Source organism: Mustela erminea, chromosome 9 (genome assembly GCF_009829155.1).
Source record: "Mustela erminea isolate mMusErm1 chromosome 9, mMusErm1.Pri, whole genome shotgun sequence".
NCBI classification, from domain to species: domain Eukaryota; kingdom Metazoa; phylum Chordata; class Mammalia; order Carnivora; family Mustelidae; genus Mustela; species Mustela erminea.
In genome coordinates this window covers 37719666-37742461 of record NC_045622.1, presented here as the reverse complement: position 1 = coordinate 37742461, position 22796 = coordinate 37719666, and the positions used below count along the sequence as shown (strand labels likewise).

The 22796-nt window shown below is 42.0% G+C and overlaps 1 protein-coding gene across 1 annotated transcript in view; it reads left to right on the top strand.

The window, feature by feature from the left end:
- HEPHL1 (hephaestin like 1) overlaps window positions 1-22796 on the top strand; it is an 85853-nt gene that overhangs the window by 4353 nt on the left and 58704 nt on the right. The window contains exons 2-5 of the mRNA XM_032358246.1: window positions 9182-9426; window positions 17267-17479; window positions 18139-18318; window positions 22173-22427. Coding sequence (XP_032214137.1) covers window positions 9182-9426; window positions 17267-17479; window positions 18139-18318; window positions 22173-22427 — 893 coding nt within the window. The remainder of the gene's footprint in view (window positions 1-9181; window positions 9427-17266; window positions 17480-18138; window positions 18319-22172; window positions 22428-22796) is intronic.

Here is a 22796-nt window from a genome sequence, read left to right as displayed (position 1 = left end):
GAAAGAAGAGCCAGTTAATTGAAGGGAAGCAGGTGAGGGAAGAGAGAATCTTTTGTAAGCTTTGAAATAAAGGGAAGGGGACCATCTCATCTGGGCTTGATCTTAGAGGGTGACTTTCAAATCTCAACTTCTGTTGGATCAGCAGAAAAAATCATGTGCTGGATCTGATGCCATATGAATGTCTTGGGGCTGCTGTTATTCCCTACATCAGATAGTGATTGATTTGGCCTGCCAGTGGAGACCAGAATAGAATGCTTTAAACAAATTAAGCTTCTGTATTCTCTTACAAAAGAATCCCAGAGGTGGGCAGTCCAAGACTGGTGGGACAGGTGGTATGATAGGATTTGGGGGCCTTCCATACTTTTGACCCATGATCCTGATCATGTGACTTTACTCCTCAAGGAAGTTCATGGTCACAGTATGGCTGCTGGAACTCCAGCCCTCATGTCTATGTTCCAGGAAGAAGAGACAAAGGGAAAAGGTAGAAAGGGTACAATTCCTGCTGCATTAGCCCATTAGCCCTTTAATGGGATCTCATGGAAACCCCATACAACCAATTCTACATATATCTCACTGGATACTTGAAGCCACAAAGTGGGGGGAGAGGGGGTTAAAAATATAGTCTTTTAGTTTTGTGCTTTTGTTTCTGAGTAAAAGCAGGATTTCATTCTCTTACTAAGAAAGAAGGGAACATGAATATTGCAAGGCAGCAAGCAGTCCCTGCCACCTCCCCTACCTCAGTCCTCTCTGTTTCTCATCTTCACAAACACCCACTTAGTCCCCCTCTTATTTTTTTTCCCACCTCCAGACAGTGGGGTCCCAAGTCCCGGTTAGTAGCATTTGGGAGAACTCACAGACAGCGTAGCTAACCATCCTTGCGTCCTTACTCTGTTCCAGGCATTGTCATAAAGGTTTTCCATGCCAAGCAGGGGGGTGACAGAGGTCCTGTCCCAGGTCAGGGGGACTGGAAAGCCCAAGGTGGGTTTCCCTAGCTAAGTGTAGCCAAGCAGTGGTCTAACAGAGATGCTAAGGCAGCCTCGCTTGCTGGGGGAAGTGTGTGGGTTCTTGCATCCACCAACAAGCTTACGATTCTTCTTCTACCAACTGAGTAAGTAATTGAATCTCTCTTTGCCTCGATATGCTCATCAGTAAGTGGGATAATGATAGTACTCTCTTTGGGGCTATAGGTGTTTCCTGCGGCTGCTGGAACAAATTACCAGAAACCGGGTGGCTTAAAACAGCAGGAATTTATTCTCTCCCCGTTCTGGAGGCAGAAGTCTGCAAAGAAGATGTCAGCAGGAACACACTCCCTCTGGAGGCTTTAAGGGGGGATCTGTTTACTGACTCAGCTTCGGGTAGAAGCTGCTGGATGTGGTGGCGTGATCTGGCGTTTGTTTGCCTGCATTTTCCTATCACCGACTGTGTGTGTGTCAGATCTTTCTCCTCATCTCAGAATCCCTAACTTAATCCCATCTGCAGAGTCCTTTTCCAAATATGGGGATTAGGACTGGGGCTTGTCTTTGGAAGTCATTATCAGTCCAAAGCGGGGATTAGGAGGCTCGGATGACACCAGATCTGTAAAGGGGCTCAGATGCATGCCTGGCACCAGGTTAGCATGCCAGAGATGTTAGTCACCATGATAGCTTTCTTATCTCAAGGGGTCTCTGCTGAGCAGGACCCCTTTCTTATCTCGAGGGGTCTCTGCTGAGCAGTCTGTTTCTGGGGGAAACAGACTGCAAATGGTCACATTTCTCTTTTTCTAATTAGAGCCTTGCCATAACTCCCACTGACTGAGCACCCACTCTCCCAGATGCTGTGTGTGGGTCACCACACCATCTCATTGACTCCTCAGGAGGGCTCTGTTATGGTCAGTGGTTTTCAGTCGGCATCAAGTAGGGAAGTAGGGAAACTGGGATTCAAGTTTATTCTCTTTTCCCTTTACTGCATGCATTTGTTTTTTAAGCCACCTCTGTGGGTTCTGAGGGGCTTCTGTGGACAGGAAGTAGGAGAAGGAAGAACTCAAGACTTGTGCAGGGCCAGGGGACCCAGGAGGAGAGGCTGTGTAGAGGAATGAATGCATCGCTTGGATGGCTTAAAATGTATTAATGTAATTAGGGAGGGCGTGGTTACATCTAAGTGCAACAGGCCATCACCATCTCCACCTTCCTTTTGGCCACGTAGCCCTTGCCCCGGTCTAGTCCTGTTTTCTCAGTGCCCCTTCTTAAGCTCAAGCAACCAACGTTGCGGGTCCCTCTGGTGACCATGATGGTTTCACATGTTTGCTCTGCTGAGGCTCACATTCACCCCACCTGCCCTCCACACACTCAGACCTGCAGGATCTATACAGTGCACTTGTCACTTAATATAGAAAACTGGCTGCTACTATTTATTTTCCACTGTGTGTGTTTTGTCTTCCCAGCCAGATGGTAAATCTCTTGAGTGCATGGACAGACATTCATAGTTCTTGGCCCTGGTTCCTAGTTTAACGTCCTGTGTAGTGTAGAGGTTTAACAACTGTTCATTGGTTGAAGGGATGGGGGAAAAATTGACTGAAAGATCCAGGTCTTGGGGGACAATGGTGTGGTGAGGTGCACACACACACACCCCTTCCCTTCCCCTGTGAGCTACCAGCTCCTCAGAATCTGATCTAGAAGCCCATCTCTGCTCTGGTTAGATGATTCTCACAGACAGTTTCCTTCTAGCAATGGTTAACCTCTCCTGCTCTTAGAAGGCATCTTCCTTCATGTATTGCCCTTGGCCTTGGCAATGTAAATGTTCTACATCCTTATTCCGTCTTTAAAGCAGTTGCTTATAAGGAACTTTCCAGCCTAACTGGATATCTTCCCAGCATAAAATAGAAACCTCCTCAGTTTGAGTGGAAATGTGAGAATGTTGGTTGGGGATGAGCCTGAGGGGTAGTGATTGCTCAGTCCCTCACAGTGGGGCTGTCCTGTGGCTATGCTATAAATAACATGAAGCCCACCAACCTGTGTGCTCCCACCACTGAGTCCTCTCCAGCCATGTCAGAGGCTGGTTTCTGTGGACACCTTTCTCGAAATCACCCACTTGTTTTGTCTCTTGGACAAGTGTTGCACCTTCTAGGACTCGTAGGACATGGAGCTTCTATCCCGCTGTCACAAATGTATAATGTGTTCTTAGGGGCGATTTGCCACAGAGACTCAAGAGACTAAGAGACTGATTTCTCTTACTTTCCTCTGTCCCTGTCTTTTCCACTTTGGATAGTTCCTATGATTTCCAAATAGTCACTATATTCTAGTTTCAAACAGCTACTGTGGTTTTGTTTTGTACTGAATGCTATAGAGAGGTGATTTCCCAGCTTGTACATGCATTCAGCATTGTGTTAGTTAGAGCAGGTCAGGTTGTGCTATAGCGACAAACAACCCCCAGATCTCAGGGGCTTAACACCACAGAGGCGTATTTCGAACCACTGGGGTTTATAGAGGACCATGTGGCTCCAAGACAACTGTCCTCCTGGGACAACTAGTAAGCCAGGCTGCTGGGATTGTGAGGCTCAACGATCTTCACTGGACCCTTTCCCTGCAGCAGATATTGGGGTGGGGGGAGATCTTGCAATGGCAATGAAATGTCCTTGCCTGGAAGTGACACATGTCACTTCCACTCACAGCCCATTTGCCAAAATCCCATGGCTCCATCTATCTGCAAAAACTCTTTGCTCTGCCATTCTGCTGGGGGGGAGGAATCAGCTTGGATAAGCACTGGACAGCTCTGCTCTAAAAACTGTTTGGTGAACTTCGGGAAAATATAGAAGCCACACCAGAAAGTCTGATTCAGTTGCTCTGGGATGGGGCCTGGGGACCTCAATTTTTGGTAACTGTCCCAAATAACTCTGATCCAGTTGATACATGGATGAGCATTTGGGAACTACTGCTTTAGAAAACCTGGTCCCCTCTCGGGGTGACTATTGGCTGTCTCTGGGATAAGACTGACACTCGTCCAGGATTGTGCAAAACAAGTCACTATGTATGTAACTCAGTGCTAAAATATGCAGCATGTGTAGTAAGTGCTGTGGGAAGGCAACAAACACTTCCCCTCCTCCTGACATGCTTGCCTCTTGCTTGGGTGGCTCTGCCAGACAAGTCATGCATGATAAGGAGCTCTTGCTCAGCATGTATTTACATGAGTGTGTGTGTGTGTGTGTGCATGCGCCTTTGCATGCTGGAAGCTCAGAGTAGAGCAGGGCAGAGAGTCAGAGGTCCATGTTTCCCTGCAGACCCTGTTGGAATGACAGAGTCCTCCCTATGAATAACATCATTCTAGCTTTTTACCCATCAGGATGAGTCTAGAGAGGACACCAGTGATTCTGAATCTAATCCTTCCTCTGTTGTTGCTTTACTGGGTGGCCCGGCATCAGCTATAAAGCCAGGTAACTCTGCCTACTCTGGGGCTAATTAGCCAGACTGGGGATGACTCAGTTCTTCCTCTGCTTCTTCCTCCTCCTTCTCCTAAAGAGTCTGTTCAATTAGGACTTGTATTCAACTGCTGGTTAGCAGAAGCCTGGAAAACACTGGCTCAAATGTATTTTTTGGCTTCTGCAAAAGAAAGCCAGAAGTTGGCAATCTTCAGGGGCACAGATTCCTTTGGCTTTTGAGCTGACCACCCATTTGTAGGGTATGGCCCTATTCCCCCTTCTCTCAAGATGACTGCTGAAGCTTGTCATTCTATCTCCATTTCAGGCATAAATTGAGGAAGAGCAAAAAACTACAAGGGTGTCTGCCAGCTGAGTCTAGAGAAGTACCATGGAATGACACATGCGTACATCTCATTGGCTATAAGTGTGTCCCATGACCATCCAAGCCTCGAGTGAAGCTAGGAAACATAAGAGCTTCCACCGCAAAGCCCCAGTGTCAGGAACTCAGACTTTTTATCCCATCCCCTTGCACAGGGAAATATAGGGTTCTCCCTCACGGAGCAGAAGGGGGCCAACTCTGGCTCCCAGGCAGACACTCGCACGCTCAGTGGATACACAGAGGCAGAGGGTCGAGAGTGCCCACACCTGACCGTGTCCAGGTCCTCAGTCCTGATGCCTGAGAGTGGACTTGTCAAGGCAGAGGTTGAGCAGTGATTTTCTTCCCTCCAACTCAAGCTGCAGGCACTATGCTCCCTCTCAGGGCACCAATACCCTCGTGGAGGAGAACTCACCCAAACAACGCACTTCGGGGTGGCAGTTATGTTTTCAGAGGGAGAAGGCAGACAAGAAGAGAAATTTGACACCTCAGTTGCCCATCTCTTCTAAATAAAACGTGAGCTTGTTTTTATTATGAAAGTAAACAGAAGATACAGAGTAAAATACTCCCATGTACAGAAGAGGGTGGGTAAAGTTCTCATTCCTTCTGGCTCCTGCCTGTGTCCTCAGTCCCATGGTCCAGAGGTTACACCTTGGTGGTTTCCATGGCCAGTTTCTAAATATTTTCTTTGCATCTGTGTATATATATTGTTTAAAAAACAGAAATGGGATCACACTTTACATGCTCACCTACAATTTGACTTTTCCATGTAGTTTCTTGGTGCTCGCGCCATATTTACCACCTGTAGAACCCCCTCATTTTGTTGTGTGGCTATGTGGTATGAAGATACCAGAATTTATTTATCCAGTCACCAGCTGAAAAACACTGTGGTCTTTCCAGGCTTTTTGCTACCAAAATCATTGTTTTAATACTCCAACCCTTTTGTCAGGATTCCTGTCTTGTGAGTGCCATTATCTGGGCATCGAATCTGTCAGGTTGGGGAGAAAGAGCTTTGCTGCCTCTGGGAAGACTAGACCTATGGTCCCTGGGTCCTCTGAGGAGAGCCTCAACCCATGGTTTTCCCCCTTTTCCCAGGAAACTCCTACCTACTGACTCCACTCCAAGGGCAGGGCAGGGCTGACACACGTGGGCAGCTGGGCAGGCTAGTAATCTGGTGCTCTGGGAAAATAAATAATATTGGGGCTCCTTCAACTGATATTTGGAAAAATACTTGTTCAGCTCTTATTTGGAGGCTAGGCTGAGTGCTGAGGAGAGGAGAAGGTAGCCTGGCGGTAGCAGTTCTCACTGTCCTCTTGGACAAGAAGAAGGAACCCACTCTACAGCTTACTGGAGCAATCCTTCTTGGAAAAGAGTTCAGGGACTACTTGTGTACATCTCCGGCATCTCCTCCTTCCACCTCCCAAACTCCATCCGAAGCCCTTGATTCTTTCTGACCATATAACAATACTCGTCCCCAGAGAAGTTCTGGAAGTTGCCACTTTCTCCAGTCCCAATGTCATTTCCAGTTAATTTTATCCCCACAACAAAGCCATTGAGCTCCCCAGTGATGTTGCAATGCCTGTTAGAGCTGAGGCTTAGGGGCTCCATCACTTAATTTGGCTCAGCTGAGGACCCCTGGAATTTCCCCTGCCTCCAAGACCAAGGCCAGTCTCTACAAAAGGGGCTTTATTGCTATAGGTATGCCCATGGCCTGTGACCATATTAGGTGGTCTGGAGTAGGCTGGATGCCCCAGCTGGTTAGAACAAGGAAGTAATGGCCTTGTGAATAAATCACTTTTCTTTTTTTTTTTTTTTAAGATTTTATTTATTTTATTTGACAGAGAGAGAGATCACAAGTAGGCAGAGAGGCAGGCAGAGACAGAGGGGGAAGCAGGTTCCCTGCTGAGCAGAGGGCCTGATGCAGGGCTCGATCCCAGGACCCTGAGATCATGACCTGAGCCGAAGGCAGCGGCTTAATCCACTGAGCCACCCAGGCGCCCCCACTTTTCTTTTTTTTAATAATTTTTTAATTTTTTAATAAACATATAATGTATTGTTAGCCCCAGGGGTACAGGTCTGTGAATCACCGGGTTTACACACTTCACAGCACTTACCATAGCACATACCCTCCCCAATGTCTAAACCCCACCACCTTCTCCCTACACCCTCCCCCCGGCCACCCTGGGGGTGTGAGATTAAGAGTTTCTTATGGTTTGTCTCCCTCCCGATCCCATCTTGTTTCATTTATTCTTTTCCTATTCCCCAAACCCCCCACGTTGCATCTCCACTTCCTCATATCAGGGATATCATATGGTAGTTGTCTTTCTCCGATTGACTTAAGAAATCACTTTTCAATTTGATTTTAAAGCCATGCTATGTTCTGTTTAAATGCTTCTCTCTTTAATTTTGTCATTCTATAAGCTTCTGTTTATAAATTATTAAAAGGGAAGGTGGCTACAAGCCCTGTTTGTCAGCAGGTCCCTGAGAGCAAGAGGAGAGCCTTTGGAAGGTCCAGCAAACTGAATATCATAAGATGACAGTTTGGATTTCAGAGATGATCACTGGATATTCTCTGGTGTCCACAAACTCTTCCCTGGACCCAGCCATCATCGGATATGATGCCTTGTGTATTTTGGTTACAAAGGAGACCTTACAAATGAACATGAGGAGCTCATCCCATCACTATTGCTGTTATGAAAGAACAACTCGAAGTATGTTCTGCCGGTAGTGATAGTATTAGATCATCTAGTTGTAGACAAGGCCACACCCAAAGACCCCAGACTGTCGTGTTACCTGGCTGCCTGTGCAGAGCAAAGAGAGTAACGATGTATCAAGTATGCCTCCAACCCCACATCCACAGTAGACATCCTGAGTGGTTCCTTCTTGCCCCTGACTGAACTCAACCTTGACTTTTTTTTTTCCCTAAGCAGTCACTACCAACCAATCAGATCTAGTGCACAAGTTAAAACCTATTTGCCATCCTGGGCCTAGAGAATATTCAAAATCAAGTGTGGCAACAAACACTTCTCTGCAAATGTAGTTTGCCAAATTACCCCAGCTTTCACTTGCCAATCTGAGGGCAAATTCGAGGCCTTTTCTTTTTCTTTATTCCAAAGTCACTAAGCACCAGTATATCCAGGCACTTACTCAGCACTACAATAAAAAAAGATATTTGAAAGATTTGTCTTCAATTAGCTCACAAACCAGAGATGTACATATCTTACTGTGACACGTCTTGGCAAGTGTTATTAGTGCTTGAACTGTGTGTGTACAGAAGGAGAAAGAAGAGTTTGAACTGACCTGGAAGTGTTCTTGGCAGGTAGAGAATGAGGGATACCACCCAGATGTAGGAAAAGAATGTGTGCAAGTCTTGGAATGCTGAAAAGACATGGTGCATCCTGGGAAGACTGAGCATGAGGTCTGGTGGAAGGGTGAGGCCATGGGAGGTAGGCAAAGAGGAAATGAGCCTGGAAAGATGCACCAAAGCTGGGCTGGATGCACCAAAGGAGATCACTCCTGCTTTGACTTGAGCTACAGGATCTCTGTCCCCTTGTTGACCCAGGCACCCTCTCCTCCATCTGCCTGCACTTCTGTTTTCTGCTCCATGGTGGGCTGCATGCCCGGCCACTTGACATGCTGCTCTCTGGCTCCATCATCCTTGGAAGTCTGCAGGGTGGGCAAAGCTTCCATTCATACTAGAGACTGCTGAGGAGCCTTGTAGTAGGAACTGCTTAGGAGCTTGTATCTGAGACGCTGGTATACAAGCATTGGATGATCTCGTTGAGGAAAAGAGTATGAAGCCCTGAAAAATATCTTATCTTTGGCTTTTTGATCTATAGTGCTTTCCCCAAACTTCATGAAGCAAACATAAATCCATTAGTCAATACAGAGCCTCTCAGACCTCTCTCTGAGACTCCACCAAAGATCTGTGACCTCAGACCTCAGAGACCTGTGTGACTCCACCAACTCAACTGGCACTTAATCATGTATTGCTGAATGTCTTTACTTAATTTTCCCATTAGGTCATAAACTCTTTTGTATCCCTGTATAGCACATAGCATAGTGCTGGGAACATGGTAAACACACACTAAGGGTTTGTTAAGTGAAAAAGTGAAGGGGGAACATGTTGAATGAAACGGGGCAAATGGACAGCCAGACTTTAAAGTATTCTGTTTAGTTCTAGTTTGGTCGTGGATACCATTTGTGACCCTTGTTTTGTCATTTAACTCTCTTAGCCTCAGTTTCCTTACCAGTAAATTGAAGATATTCTTACCAGCTCTACACAGGTTACAGGGTTAAGTCCAACACCAAATAAGAAATCATACATGCAAGTACTTTATGAACTGTTAAGGTAAACTATTAGGATTTTCTCTTAATGTCATGTAATCATAAAATATTTTCCTTCTTACTTTTAGACTTGCAACCTTATTTCTTGAAAGAGGGCCCAACAGGATAGGTGGTCTTTACAAAAAGGCTGTTTACAGACATTACACAGATGAGACCTATTCCACGGAGATCCCCAAACCTCCCTGGCTTGGATTCCTGGGCCCTATCTTGAGGGCTGAAGTGGGTGATGTGATTGTCATCCATTTAAAGAACTTCGCTTCCCGACCATACTCTTTGCATCCACATGGCGTTTTCTACAACAAAGATTCAGAAGGTAAATATCAAACCTGTATTATCGGTGTCTTGTCTCTATTTTATAAGGAAGGCAATTGTCAGCTACAGTTAAAGGGATCGAAGAGACAGTGATGACGCGGGTTGATTTGTCTTTTCCCCATCTCCTTCTCTCCCATCTCCATCTGCTCCTCCTGATAGAGAAAACTTCAAAAACACTATCAACCAACTTGACCTAATTGACATCTACAGAACGTTCTGTTCAATGACTAAAGAATGTATTTTCTTTTCGAGAGGTGTATTTTGAGAGGGTATATGAAAACTCCTCAGGATAGACAGTAGGCTGTGCATAAAATAAATCTAAATAAATTTAGGTTGCAAGGTGTATTCTCCAATAACAATGGAATTCAATTTGATATAATCAATGAAAGAAATCTTGCAAATTCTTGCAAACATTTGGAAATATACAGTATACTTCTAAGTAACCCATATGTAAAAGAAATCAGTGGATAAATTGTAATTGTAAATTGAACTGAATGAAAATGGAGAAAAAACCAAAATGGAGATATAACCAAAATTTATGGTAAATAGCTAAGAAGTACTTAAAAGGAAATTTCGAGCTTTAGATACTTATGTCAAGAGAGAAGAAAAGTCTCAAATCAATAACATAAGCTTCCACCTTAAGAAACTAGAAAACAAAAAGGAAACAAAACCTAATGAAAGCAGAAAGAAAAAATAATAAAAAATAATAAGGACTGGAGCAAAAATTCAAAATCAATATAAAATTGATTAAGCCAGAAGTTGGCTCTTTGAAAAAGATTAACAAAATTGAGAAAGTTTATCTAGTCTGATGAAGACAGAGGCCACAGATTACCAAAATCAGGAATGGGAGATGGAACATCACTTTGACCATACAAAAATTAAAAAGATTATGAAGAAGGATTATAAGCAGTCTCAAAATATGAGACAACTTAAATGAAACTGACAAATTCTTAGACAAAAATTACCCAAATTGACTTAAGAATAAATAAAAATTTGAATAGACCTATAAAATGTAAAGAAATGGAAATAGCAATAGAAATAGACCTATAAAATATAAAGAAATGGAAAAGAAATGGAAAAAACAAAGAAATGGAAATAGCAAAATCTTCCCTCAGAGAAAAACCCAAGCTCAGATGGGTTCATTTATAAATTCTATCAACTACTAAAATAACAATAATGCCAATTCTTAACAAATTCTTTTAGGAAATAGAGGAATACTTCCAAATTCATCCTATGAGGCAAACATCATCTTGATACCAAAGCCAGATAAAGACATCACAAGAAAACTACCGACCAATATTCCTCATGAATGTAGACACAAAAATTCTTAACAAAATATTAGCATATTAAAATATGTTGACTTCAGCAACATATAAGGAGAATTATACATCATGACCAAATGGAATTTATCCTATGATTGGAAGGTTAGTTTAACACTCCAAAGCAAATGTATGTTGGGGAACTTGGGTAGCTCAGTCGGTTAAGTATCTGACTCCTGATTTTGGCTCAGGTCATGATCTCAGGGTTGTCTGATAGAGCCCTGGGTCAGGCTCTATGTTGAAGGTGGAACCTGCTTAAGATTCTCTCTTCCTCTCCCTTTGCCCCTTCTCCAACCCCATTCATGCACTCATGCTCTCTCTCTCTAAAAAAAAATTTAAGAAAAAAATAAATGAATGTAATACAACATATTAATAGAATAAAGGACAGAAACCACATGATCATCTCAAGAGGTACAGAAAGGTATTTAACAGGATCTAGTACTTATAAATTAAAAATTTCCAACAAATTAGAAATAGGTACTTCCTCATCCTGATAAAAGTTATTTAAGAAAAACCCACAGCTAACATCATGCTTCATGGAAGGGAGACCGAATACTTTCTTTATAAGATTGGGAATAAGGCAAAAATGTCTGCTCTCACTGCTATTATAAAATATTGTCCTGAAGATTCTACCCAATGCTGGACAGGTCTGCTAGCAGTAAACTCAGTCTTTGTTTATAGAACATCTTTACTTTACCATCCTTTTTTGAGGGGTAGTTTGCTGGATATGGTATTCTCCATTGGCATCGCTCCCCAGCCCCAGCACATTGAGTATGTCATTCTGCTGTCTTTTTGTCTCCAGTATTCAGATGGGATGTCAACTGTTAATCATGTCAATATTCCTGTATATGTGATGAGTCATTTTTCTCTCACTTCCAGTATTACCTCTTTGATGTTTTTTCCTAACAATTTGACAACAATGTGTCTATGTATAGGTTCTTTGTATTTATCCTACTTGTGGTTCATTATGCTTCTTTAACGTGTAGATTAATGTTTTTGACCAAATTGAACAATTTTGGGTCATTATTTTTACTTTTTTTTTCTGTCCCTTTTTCTTTCTTTTTCCCTTTGGCAGGCTATTATTACACATGTTAATATACCTGGTGTTGACCCACAGGCCTCTGAGGTTCTGCTTATTTTCTTTGATGTTTTATTTCTTTGATCTTCCCGCCCCCTCTTTTTCAGATAGGATAATTCTATTATATTCAAGTTCACTGATTCTTTTGCCATCTTGAATCTGTTGTTAAGGCCCTCTAGTGAATATTTTAAATAATTCACTGTACTTTTCAATGCCAAAACTCCAACTTTGTTCTTTTAATAATTTCTACCTCCTTGTTGAGATTTTTCCATTTGTTGAATCATGATGTCCTACTTTTCTTTAATTATTTAAACATGGTTTCTGTTAATGGCTTGAACATTTTTCTAATAGCTGCTTTAAAGTTTGTATCTGCTCAATTTTACATCTGGAGACAGAGATAATTTCTATTGGCTGCTTTTTTTTCCCCTGAGACTAGGTCACACATTCTTATTTCTTTGTATGTCTCATTTTGTTGTTCTTGTTGGAAACTAGAAATTTTTGAGCATATAGTGGAGCAACTCTGGATTCAAATCCTTCCCCCATCCAAGGTTATTTTTGCTATTGGTTTTTTTTTTGTTTAGTAACTTACCTGGGCTAAATCCATGAAATCTGTCTTCCCTACAATGTGTGGCCACCAAGGTTTCTGCTCTTTCTTTCTTTCTTTCCTTTTTCTTTTTTTTTAGATTTCATTTATTTATTTATTTGATAGAGAGAGACACAGCGAGAGAGGAAACACAAGAAAGGGGCAGTGGGGAAGGGAGAAGCAGGCTTCCCGCTGATCAGGGAGCCCAATGTGGGGCTTGATCCCAGGACCCTGGGATCATGACTCGAGCTGAAGGCAGATGCTTAATGACTGAGCCACCCAGGCACCCCTGTCTTTCTGTCTTTTTTCTCGTGTTCACTTTTAAGGCTGGCTTCTAAGGGGTCACCTCTAAATCTGCCTAGCTTTAAAGTTGGCAGATGCTGGGACAGAGATGTTCTTAAGCATCAGTAAATCCTCAATTCTCTGCAGCTGGAATTGTCGGTGGATAGAGAACACATTCAGAGTTTTGGTGGTTTTTGTCTGCCTTGGATCTTAGGGTTGTTTTTTGTTTTTTGTTTTTAAATTATGTTAGTCACCATACAGTACATGACTAGTTTTTGGTGTAGTGTTCCATGATTCATTGTCTGCGTATAACACCTAGTGCTCCATGCCATCCATGCCCTCCTTAATCCCCATCACTGGGCTCACCCATTCTTCCATCCCCCTCCCCTCTAAAACCCGCAGTTTGTTGCCCGGAGTCCATAGCCTCTCATGGTTCCTCGGATTTTAGTTTTTGCTGGGCCCTTTGCTTCTCCTCTTTGCAAGCACACAGCATTAGTCAGCTGGGAGTAGGTAAATAACTGACGTTCAGCAGTTGTTCAAGCATAAACATTGCTGGATGCCTTTATTTGATTCTGCAGCAGTGAAATGGTTGTTTTTCTCAATTTCGTTCCACTTTACATTACTTTTGGGGGATAGGATTTGCTGACTTCCTCACTCTCTATCTCTCTTTTTTTTTCTTAAGGTTTTATTTATTTATTTGACAGAGAGAGCGAGAGAGATAGCACAAGCAGGGGGAGTGGCAGGCAGAGGGAGAGGTAGAAGAAGGCTCCCCTGCTGAGCAGGGAGCCCGATGCAGGACTTGGCCCCAGGACCCTGCTCAACCAACTGACCCACCCAAGCATCACTCTCTTTTGATGAGTTTTTCTCTTGGCTACCATTGCAAGCTTGCTAGTCTGAAAGTCCCTGCTCAGTTAATTTAGTGTTTACTGTGCACTAGACCCAATGCTGGATACTGGGGCTGCAAAAATGATTAAATACATAGTTGTTCCTTCCAAGTTCATCTGGGGAGTGCTGGAGAATGAACCCAGAAGTCAGTGGGTGGGATTAACATTGATTAAGCAGTTCCTAGTATGCCAATGCCTATGCTAGAACTCTCACATACAATGTCTCACTTATTTTTATTTTAAGATTTTATTTATTTATTTCACACACAGAGATCACAAGTAGGCAGAAAGGCAGGCAGAGAGAGGGAGGAAGCAGGCTTCTTGCTGAGCAGAGAGCCCGATGTGGGACTCGATCTGGGACTCTGGGATCATGACCTGAGCCAAAGGCAGAGGCCCAACCCACTGAGCTACCCTGGCAACCATACAATGTCTCACTTATTAATGGAATTAGCTAGTGCTTTCTTGATCTCCATATGAAATACAGTTAATTATTAGGACTACTTAAAAATAAATTTTATCATTTTTTTAAATTTCAGAAAAACATAAAGAAGGGGTAAATATCTCACATTCTCATTTCCTACTTAAAATAAGCTTAAAACAAAAGATTAAACAAGAAGTAGTATATGAACATGGTTAGAAAATTTTAGGGGTGCCTGGGTGGCTCAGTCGGTTGAGCATCTGCCTTCGGCTCTGGTCGTGAACCAAGAGTCCTGGGATCAAGTCCTGCATCAGGCTCCCTGCTTAGTGGGAAGCCTACTTCTTCCTCTCCCTCTCTCTCTCCCTGCTGCTCTTCCTTTTTGTGCTCTCTCTGTCTGTCAAATATATAAAATCTTAAAAAAGAAGAAAATTTTATGAGTACAGAGAAGTATAATAAGAAAAGTAAAAATTCTTCTTATTTGGCTCTTATCTGAAAAGCAATCACCTTTAAAAATGTCTTCATCTTGGAGATTTTCTCATATGACCTCCTTTTAAGTTATGCAATATCCCATTGTATGAATATATCAGTCTGGTACATTGATGATTATTGATGACTGATGATGATCATTTAGGTTGCTTTCATTTTGGGGTTGATACTGCCAATTCTACAACAAATATACCAGTTCATGTATTTTGAAAACCATTCTCAAAGATGTTTCTGGAGTAAATTCTTAAAAATAAAATTGCTGGTTATATTCAAATACTCTTTCTTCTTTCTTTCAAAACGAATCGGCAAATTGTCCTCCAAAAAATTGCGCACTCTTCTGCTATTTGTTTATGAGCCTGCCTGTTTCTCTTACAACTTCACCAATCCTCAATATTCTCAAACTTGATGGGGTGAAAACTTGTATATTTGAATTTCTAAAAGCCCACACATTCTAGAATACATAAAACCAAATGAATGTTTTAAAAATATTCTTATTCTAAAAAAATAAATAAAAATATTCTTATATTGTTTAGGTTACATTGCTCAAAACCTTTGACAAATCAAAATTCCACTGACAAATCAAATAAAAATTTGATTTTGATTTGACAAATCAAAATTCCTTCCTGGGAATAACTTACAGAACAACTTAATAAGCTATCTCACCCTAAATCACTTTTTACTTTATATTCACGGTATATTTTGGATTCTAAATGATCTTCCTCATCTTGAGTGGTGACACCAAGGATTTGTTTGGGGACTCCAGCCTTTCCAGAGTACCTTTCAATAATAGCCATCAATACCTTTCAATAATAGTCATCAATACTTCCCAATAGTAAAGAGCAAAAAGAAAGCATGTAAATAAATTGTGCAAAAAAGAGTCTCAAGAAAAATTATTACTTGTGTTGATTTGTATCATATAATCAAAGCAAAATGAGTGATCTCAGTTGAAGCCTCTAGACAAGTCCACTATCCACCCACCTTCCCCCAGCTACTGACGCTCAGTCTCTCCATATACAAATTCAAACGCTGCAAAGCTATGCATTTTATTCACAAGGCTTTGGTGTATGGTGTACAATCATGCCACTCATTCATTATTTTATTCAATAGATAGGTACTGAGCACCCATTATACTAAGCACTGAGGTAGACCTTGCATACAAAATTATGAACAAAAAACCCTGGGTGTTTTTTTGTGTGTGTGGAATTGTCTAAATTGAGAGACAGACATTAATTAAACAATTATACACACAATATTATACATATATAATTAAAACCTTGGGCAAGTGCTATGAATGAAAAAGTGATTTACTGAAATCTTATATGCCAGGTGCTGTGATAAATGTATTGTAGATCTTATGTCATGTAAGCCTCAACAACTCTGAGATAGGTCTGATAACTACCACCCTTTTCCAGATAAGAACCCAAGGCTACTAGAAGAGAAGGAAATTTCCCAAGTTATAGCTAACAAGAGATGGATATAGGATTTGATTCCACTAGTCTAACTTCAATAGCTCTGAACTTAACCATTGGTTATACTGCCCTTCTCTCCGTGTGAATTCATTTTAGAAAACTGACCTAGTTCAGGGAGTTCGGGATTGCAGGTTTGTGAATGGATGGTGAATAAGTGAAAGAACAGAGAATGAATTTGGGTGTGTCCATATCCATCTCCTCGGCACCTCATCCCCCCGGGCCTTCTCCCCAGTGCCATCCAGCTCCTCCCTTCTATCCAGGTGGTTATCAAACTAGTTTTAGCAGTGGACTTTCCTTAATTGAAAACCCTTGTGCAATCTTAGTTTACAAAACAGAGAAAGGGAATGCCATGCCTATAAACCCCTACCCACTCTGTGGTAGACCACCCCTCCACCTAGCAAAACCCCAAATAATGTTCAACACAGCACCCTATTTTACTCTCCACTTGTCCCATGTGCTAATAATTCCTGTTCTTGGGGCACCTGGGTGGCTCAGTGGGTTAAATCTCGGCCTTCAGCTCAGGTCAGGGTCCTGGGATCAAGCCCCTCATTGGGCTCTCTGTTCAGCGGGGAGCCCGCTTCCTCCTCTCTCTCTGCCTGCCTCTCTGCCTACTTGTGATCTTGCTCTCTGTCAAATAAATAAAAGTTTAAAATAATAATAATAATAATAATTCCTATTCTGGTCAGCTCAACAGAACGGAGGATGAATGTCTTACTCTTCCTTCCTATCTTTTGTGAGAACTCAAACAGGTGCTGAATCAGTAGCAAGTGCCCAATAACTTCGTTATTTCTTCTTATTTACTATTTATTATTAGAGAGAGAGCACGATGGAGGGAAGGGGCAGAGGGATAGAGGGAGAAGCAGACTCTCCACTGAGCAGGGAGCCTAACACAAGACTTGATCCCAAGACCCCAAGATCATGATCTGAGCCAAAGTCAGATGTTCAACCGAGCCATCTAGGCACCCCTCTCCTTTCCCTTTTGAGTTGATGTTAAGTGAGGTGGATTCAAATCTTCCTGATTGACACAAGAGACCCATCCGAAGGGGTCCTTATGAACGTTTATTAAGCATCTGGTTTTGTGCAGGACACTTGATACACATCATGTCAGCTAGTTCTCAGGTCCCTGTGGGGTAGGTATCAACATTCTAGCTTCGCTGATAGAAAACCAAGGTATTGAGAATTTAAGTAACTTTCCCCAATCCCACAGGAAACAAATTTAAATTTATTTGATTTAAAATTATTTGATTCCAAAGCTCAGTGAGCTCTGCTCACTGTACCAAGCGATCTCTGTAGGTTAACTATGTTTTATCTTTTCTCGGAAGGAGCCCTATACCCAGATGGAACTTCTGGAAGAAATAAGAATGATGATATGGTTCCTCCTGGCAGAAACTACACCTATGTCTGGCCAGTGAGAGAAGAATATGCCCCTGCTCCAGCGGATGCCAACTGTCTGACCTGGGTGTACCATTCACACATTGATGCTCCTAAAGACATCTGCTCTGGGTTAATTGGCCCGCTACTGGTGTGCAAGGAAGGTAAGGAGCTCCCCCACCCCCAACACACACAGAAGCCCTATTCCCAAATGTATTTTGCCTCCCTTCCTTGCTCCATTTGAAGGTACCTTTTCTTCCACGTTTTCTGTAAGATTAGGGAGATTCTTTTAACATAGCAGGTTAGATTCTTCTAACAGCAGGGGCAGTAATTCAGACTTCTATCAAGGAAACCTCCTAGCATTCTGGAACTTAACTGCTTTAAGAAAGAAAGCAAACCAGGGATATACCATACTGATAGCCATTCATGCCAGCCCAACACTACACACAGGAAAGTGAGGAATGTAGCCAAATGGCTAGATTTGGTTTTGCTTTGATATTTCACATGCATGATCACTTTGTGATTTTGTTCCCTGTTAATTGCCTTAGTGTGTCTGTGCTCTGTCAGTAACACTGGCTTCCTCCAGGAGCAAGGTTTTCAAGCCTCTGGTTGTGAGGGCTTCTGTTTTATGACTTTTCTCTTCTATGATTCTGTCATTTCTATTAAAATCCTTTGCTGCTTTCATGTTGTGATCACTCTTGTTCCTATAAGTCTTTGGCCAACTTCAAACTTACCTGATACCATTGGCAAAAGGCAAAAATCATCTTGATTTGATTCACTTTGAACTTTTTTCTCCACTTTTTTGGATGTCCCCCCTGGATAGGTGTCCTGAATAAATATTCAGGGGCAAGGACAGATGTGGACCGAGAGTTCATTATAATGTTTACTCTGGTGGATGAGAACCAAAGCTGGTACCTTGATGAAAATATCAGACATTTCTGCACTGACCCTGATTCAGTTGACAAAAAAGATGCTGTTTTCCAGAGAAGTAACAAAATGCATGGTGAGTGTTTCCAGTATTATCAAATATATACTGAATGCTTTTTATGGATCTGATACTGTGAGGGATGAAGAAACACAGAAAGTCTAACCTGGTTTTCTAGGATTGATAACTTGTGATAAGAATGGTTAGGAAGTGATAAAACACAGTCCATGTGAGAACATAAAACAATCTGAAAAGAGATGAGGCAATAGATATCCCCTGAATTGAGTATGACAAGCTATGGTACGGAAAATGGAAGAGTTAGTTATAATCAGGAAAGAATCAGGAGGTGATCCTAGAGAGGATAGGTAGGTTTATGCAGACAGGAGAAAGGAAAATGAATCACCACCATGTAACAATTCTGTGGTTTGCAACATTTTGCATTATTCCAGTAACCATTTCCTGAATGATTGCTAAATTTCAAAAATCATATTGTATGCTATGTTTAAATACATACTTGTGAATTTGTTATATTTCCCAGCCATTCTGGTTTTTTTTTTTTTTTTAGTTTTTTTTTTTTTTTTTTGAGAGAGAGACAGAGAGACTCTTTTTTTCTTTTTTTAAGATTTTATTTATTTATTTGTCAGAGAGAGAGAGCACACAAGCAGGCAGAAGCAGAGAGAGAAGCAGACTCCCTGCTGAGCAAGGAGCCCCATGTGGGACTCAGTCCCAGGATCCTGGGATCATGACCTGAGCCGAAGGCAGAGGCTTAACCAAATGAGCCACCCAGGTGTCCCAAGAGAGAGAATCTTTTTTTTTTAAAAGATTTTATTCATTTATTTGACAGACAGAGATCACAAGTAGGCAGAGAGGCAGGCAGAGAGAGAGAGAGGAGGAAGCAAGCTCCCTGCTGAGCAGAGAGCCCAATGTGGGGCTCGATCCCAGGACCCTGGGATCATAACCTGAGCCGAAGGCAGAGGCTTTAACCCACTGAGCCACCCAGGTGCCCCCCAAGAGAGAGAATCTTAAGCAGACTCCACACCCAGCATGGAGCCCAACACAGCTCAATCTCATGACCCTGAGACAATGATCTGAGCTAAACCAACAGTTGGATGCTGAACAGACTGAGCTCCAGGTATCCCTCCTAGACAATCTTTAAATCAACATTTGTTGAGCATTCACTATGTGCCAGACCCCATATTTGAAAATAGTGAATTTCTATAGTTATCCTTTCCATCAAGACAGACTACTTACTCACATCTGTTTTGCAGAAGAGTGGCTTAATACAGAATTTTAGGATGTGGAGATTATTAAGTAGTCTCATTCTTCTGTTTTCCCGTAGAGTTCTAATGAACATAAAGAACATCTTCAATGTAAACAAACACCCCATGTCATTCACTGATTAAATTTCCTCCATATTTCTTCTCTATCTCCCAGAACCCACCCTAACCAAGATTTAGTTATAAAATCAGAGAGAGGGAAGGAGCTGAAGATCACCTGATCTCCCCCATTTTACGATAAAGAAACTGAAGTCAAGAGACCATCAATGATTTGGGGTGCCTGGGTGGCTCAGTGGGTTAAAGTCTCTGCCTTTGACTCACGTCATGATCCCAGAGTCTTGGATCAAGCCCCACTTCCGGCTCTCTGCTCAGCAGGGAGCCTGCTTCCTCCCCTCCTCTCTGCTTGCTTCTCTGCCTGCTTGTCACCTCTGTCTGTCAAATAAATAAATAAAATCTTTAAAAAAAAATGAGAGAGGCCATCAATGCCTTGCCTAAGGTCAAAGTGATAATTAGGGCCAGAGTTGCTTGAGAGAAGCTCAGAAACAACTCCTTCAAGGAGGAGCCCAGAGCAAATCAATGTTAATTTGGTTGTGTTTGATTCCAAAGTGCGTCAAGGTGTAAGCGTCAGTAACTGACGATTTCTGTGGCGTCGCACACCCTCTCTCTTCTTTCTAGTGGTATTTCAGCAACCTTGGGTGAGGGGAGTATTTTAGTGTTTGGACAATATTTTAGGAGGGAAGAAGTAAAGGAGAGAAGGGAGGGAGGCAGGGAAGGAAGTGAAGGATGGAATAAAGAAAGACCTAAATTCTAGGGGCGCCTGGGTGGCTCAGGTGGTTAAGCCGCTGCCTTCGGCTCAGGTCATGATCTCAGGGTCCTGGGATCGAGTCCCGCATCGGGCTCTCTGCTCAGCAGGGGGCCTGCTTCCCTTCCTCTCTCTGTGATCTCTTCCCTTCCTCTCTCCTACTGTGATCTCTCTCTGTCAAATAAATAAATAAAATCTTAAAAAAAAAAAAGAAAGACCTAAATTCTAGACATTGCTGTATCCAATCAACTTTTACCCACATGATTTACAAAATGGTGGCAATGATCTCAAATCTTGCTGAAAACTACTGTGATGGTTTACAACTCAGCTGCCCACAGAATTCCTCTCACTCTTTCAAATGAAAATGTCCAACACAAAGGAATCAATTCCATAAAGCAAATACGGACTGTATTTAAAATAAAAATGAGCCTGGGGATCCCTGGCTGGCTTACTTGTAGATCATGGGACTCTTGATCTCAGGGTTGTAAGTTTGAGCCCCACACTGGGTATAAAGATGACTTAAAAATAAACTCTTAAAAAAATAAAAAATAAGGGCATCTGGGTAGCTCAGTTGTTTAAGCATCCAACTCTTGGTTTCAGCTCAGGTCATCATCTTGTGGTTGTGGGATCAAGCCCCTTGTCAGGCTCCACACACAACTCGGAGTCTGCTGGATATTGTCTCTCATGCACTCTTTCTAAGATGGATAAATAAATACAATTTTTAAAAATAAATAAATAAAAATAAAAATCAGCCTTATGCAGAAGTAGATGTTTGCAAACAATCAATCTTGCACATGTTGCATGGGGCACTGGGTGTGGTGCATAAACAATGAATTCTGGAACACTGAAAAGAAATTAAAAACAAAAAAAAAAACAAAACAAAAAACCAGTCTTCTTTATCGATCTAATAGTAAAAGAGACCTAACCAAGAATAGAAGAACATAAACTTTAAAAAATAAAAAACAACAAAAACTAGTCCATAGAAGATGCTCAATCAATATAAGATTTATTGATAATTTTATTTAATTTACTAAAATTATTTAGGATCAATTGTGCTGCCTTAATCATTGTTATCTTAGTAACAATTGCTTTTTCACTCAGTTTGAATCGATATTATGACTCTTGGTGAGTACTAAGGAGGGCACGTATTGCATGGAGCACTGGGTGTGGTACATAAACAATGAATCTTGGAACACTGAAAAAAAAATAAAATTACAACCCCCCCCCCCAAAAAAACCAACTCTGAATCAAGTTTTCTTTTGCACTTGTTCAAGTCCTGTGCTGTTCAGATGATTCAAAAGATGAGGTCTCAGACTTCCAGCCCAAGTTGAATCAATTAAATGTTGCCCCAGCAAGACCTAATACCAACTGTTTTTTCTCCCCGCTTTCCTTTTTCCTGCTCACTTTGGTTACTTAAATTAAGTAGCTCCTATGTGCCTGCTTTTCTGCTGGGTCCTGACAGCTGAGGAATGAGTGACACAGGGTTTCCAATGTCAGGGAATACAGTCCTGTAGGGAAGTCAGGTATGAAAATGGAGGATCCTTGGAGGAAGTGGCTGAGCCATCCTGAAAGTCTGAGCAGTGTTCTGTTCACTTCTGACCTCATTATTGGGTTCACACAACAGCTCCAAGGCTGTTTTTCCTGCGTGCTCATCTCTACTTTTATTAAGTGCTTTTCTCTCAAAAAACCCAGTACCTTTCATTCCTTTCTGGGACCATAGCTTATGAAAGGAGCCATGCTTTTCTGCACAAAAACATTACAACTGACGATCAGGGCTAATTTTTCAGCCATGTTAGTGTATGTGTTACCGCCTCTACAGGGGAGACTTCCACCAGTGTGTTTCTGTTTTTCAGCCCTCAATGGATACCTCTTTGGAAACCTCCCAGAGCCTGAGATGTGTGTTGGTGAATCAGTTTCCTGGCACCTCTATGGGATGGGGAACGAGATAGACATCCATTCCATCTATTTTTATGGCAACACATTCATCAGCAGAGGGCATCGGACTGATGTCGTCAACCTGTTCCCAGCCACCTTCCTGACAACGGAAATGGTAGTTGAGAATCCTGGGAAGTGGATGATAACTTGCCAAGTTAGTGATCACCTACAAGGTAAAAAGAACGAAGACCAGTGTAGTGTGTGGAGGTTTCGAGGGAGAAGATTATATCACACAGTCAATGATGCTCGTTCAGTGTCTGTTGTTAGATAGGTTCTTGTGTTATATTTAATTTGAATATAGAGGAAAATGTACAATGCTCATTTATTTGTCATCCTATCAACAGATATTTATTCATCAACTCCCTATAAAAAAGCTGGGAGGTGAATGAAAGAAATGGTAAGACCTTCAAGGAGCCTACGGTCTAGTAGCTAGAATTAGTTAGAATTTCACAAATGAGTAAAATTTTAGGCAGAAAGATAAATGCTCTTTGTTTGTTAGAGTTATTTCTCTAGAACAAGCAGAGGGACTTCCTGAGAAATTA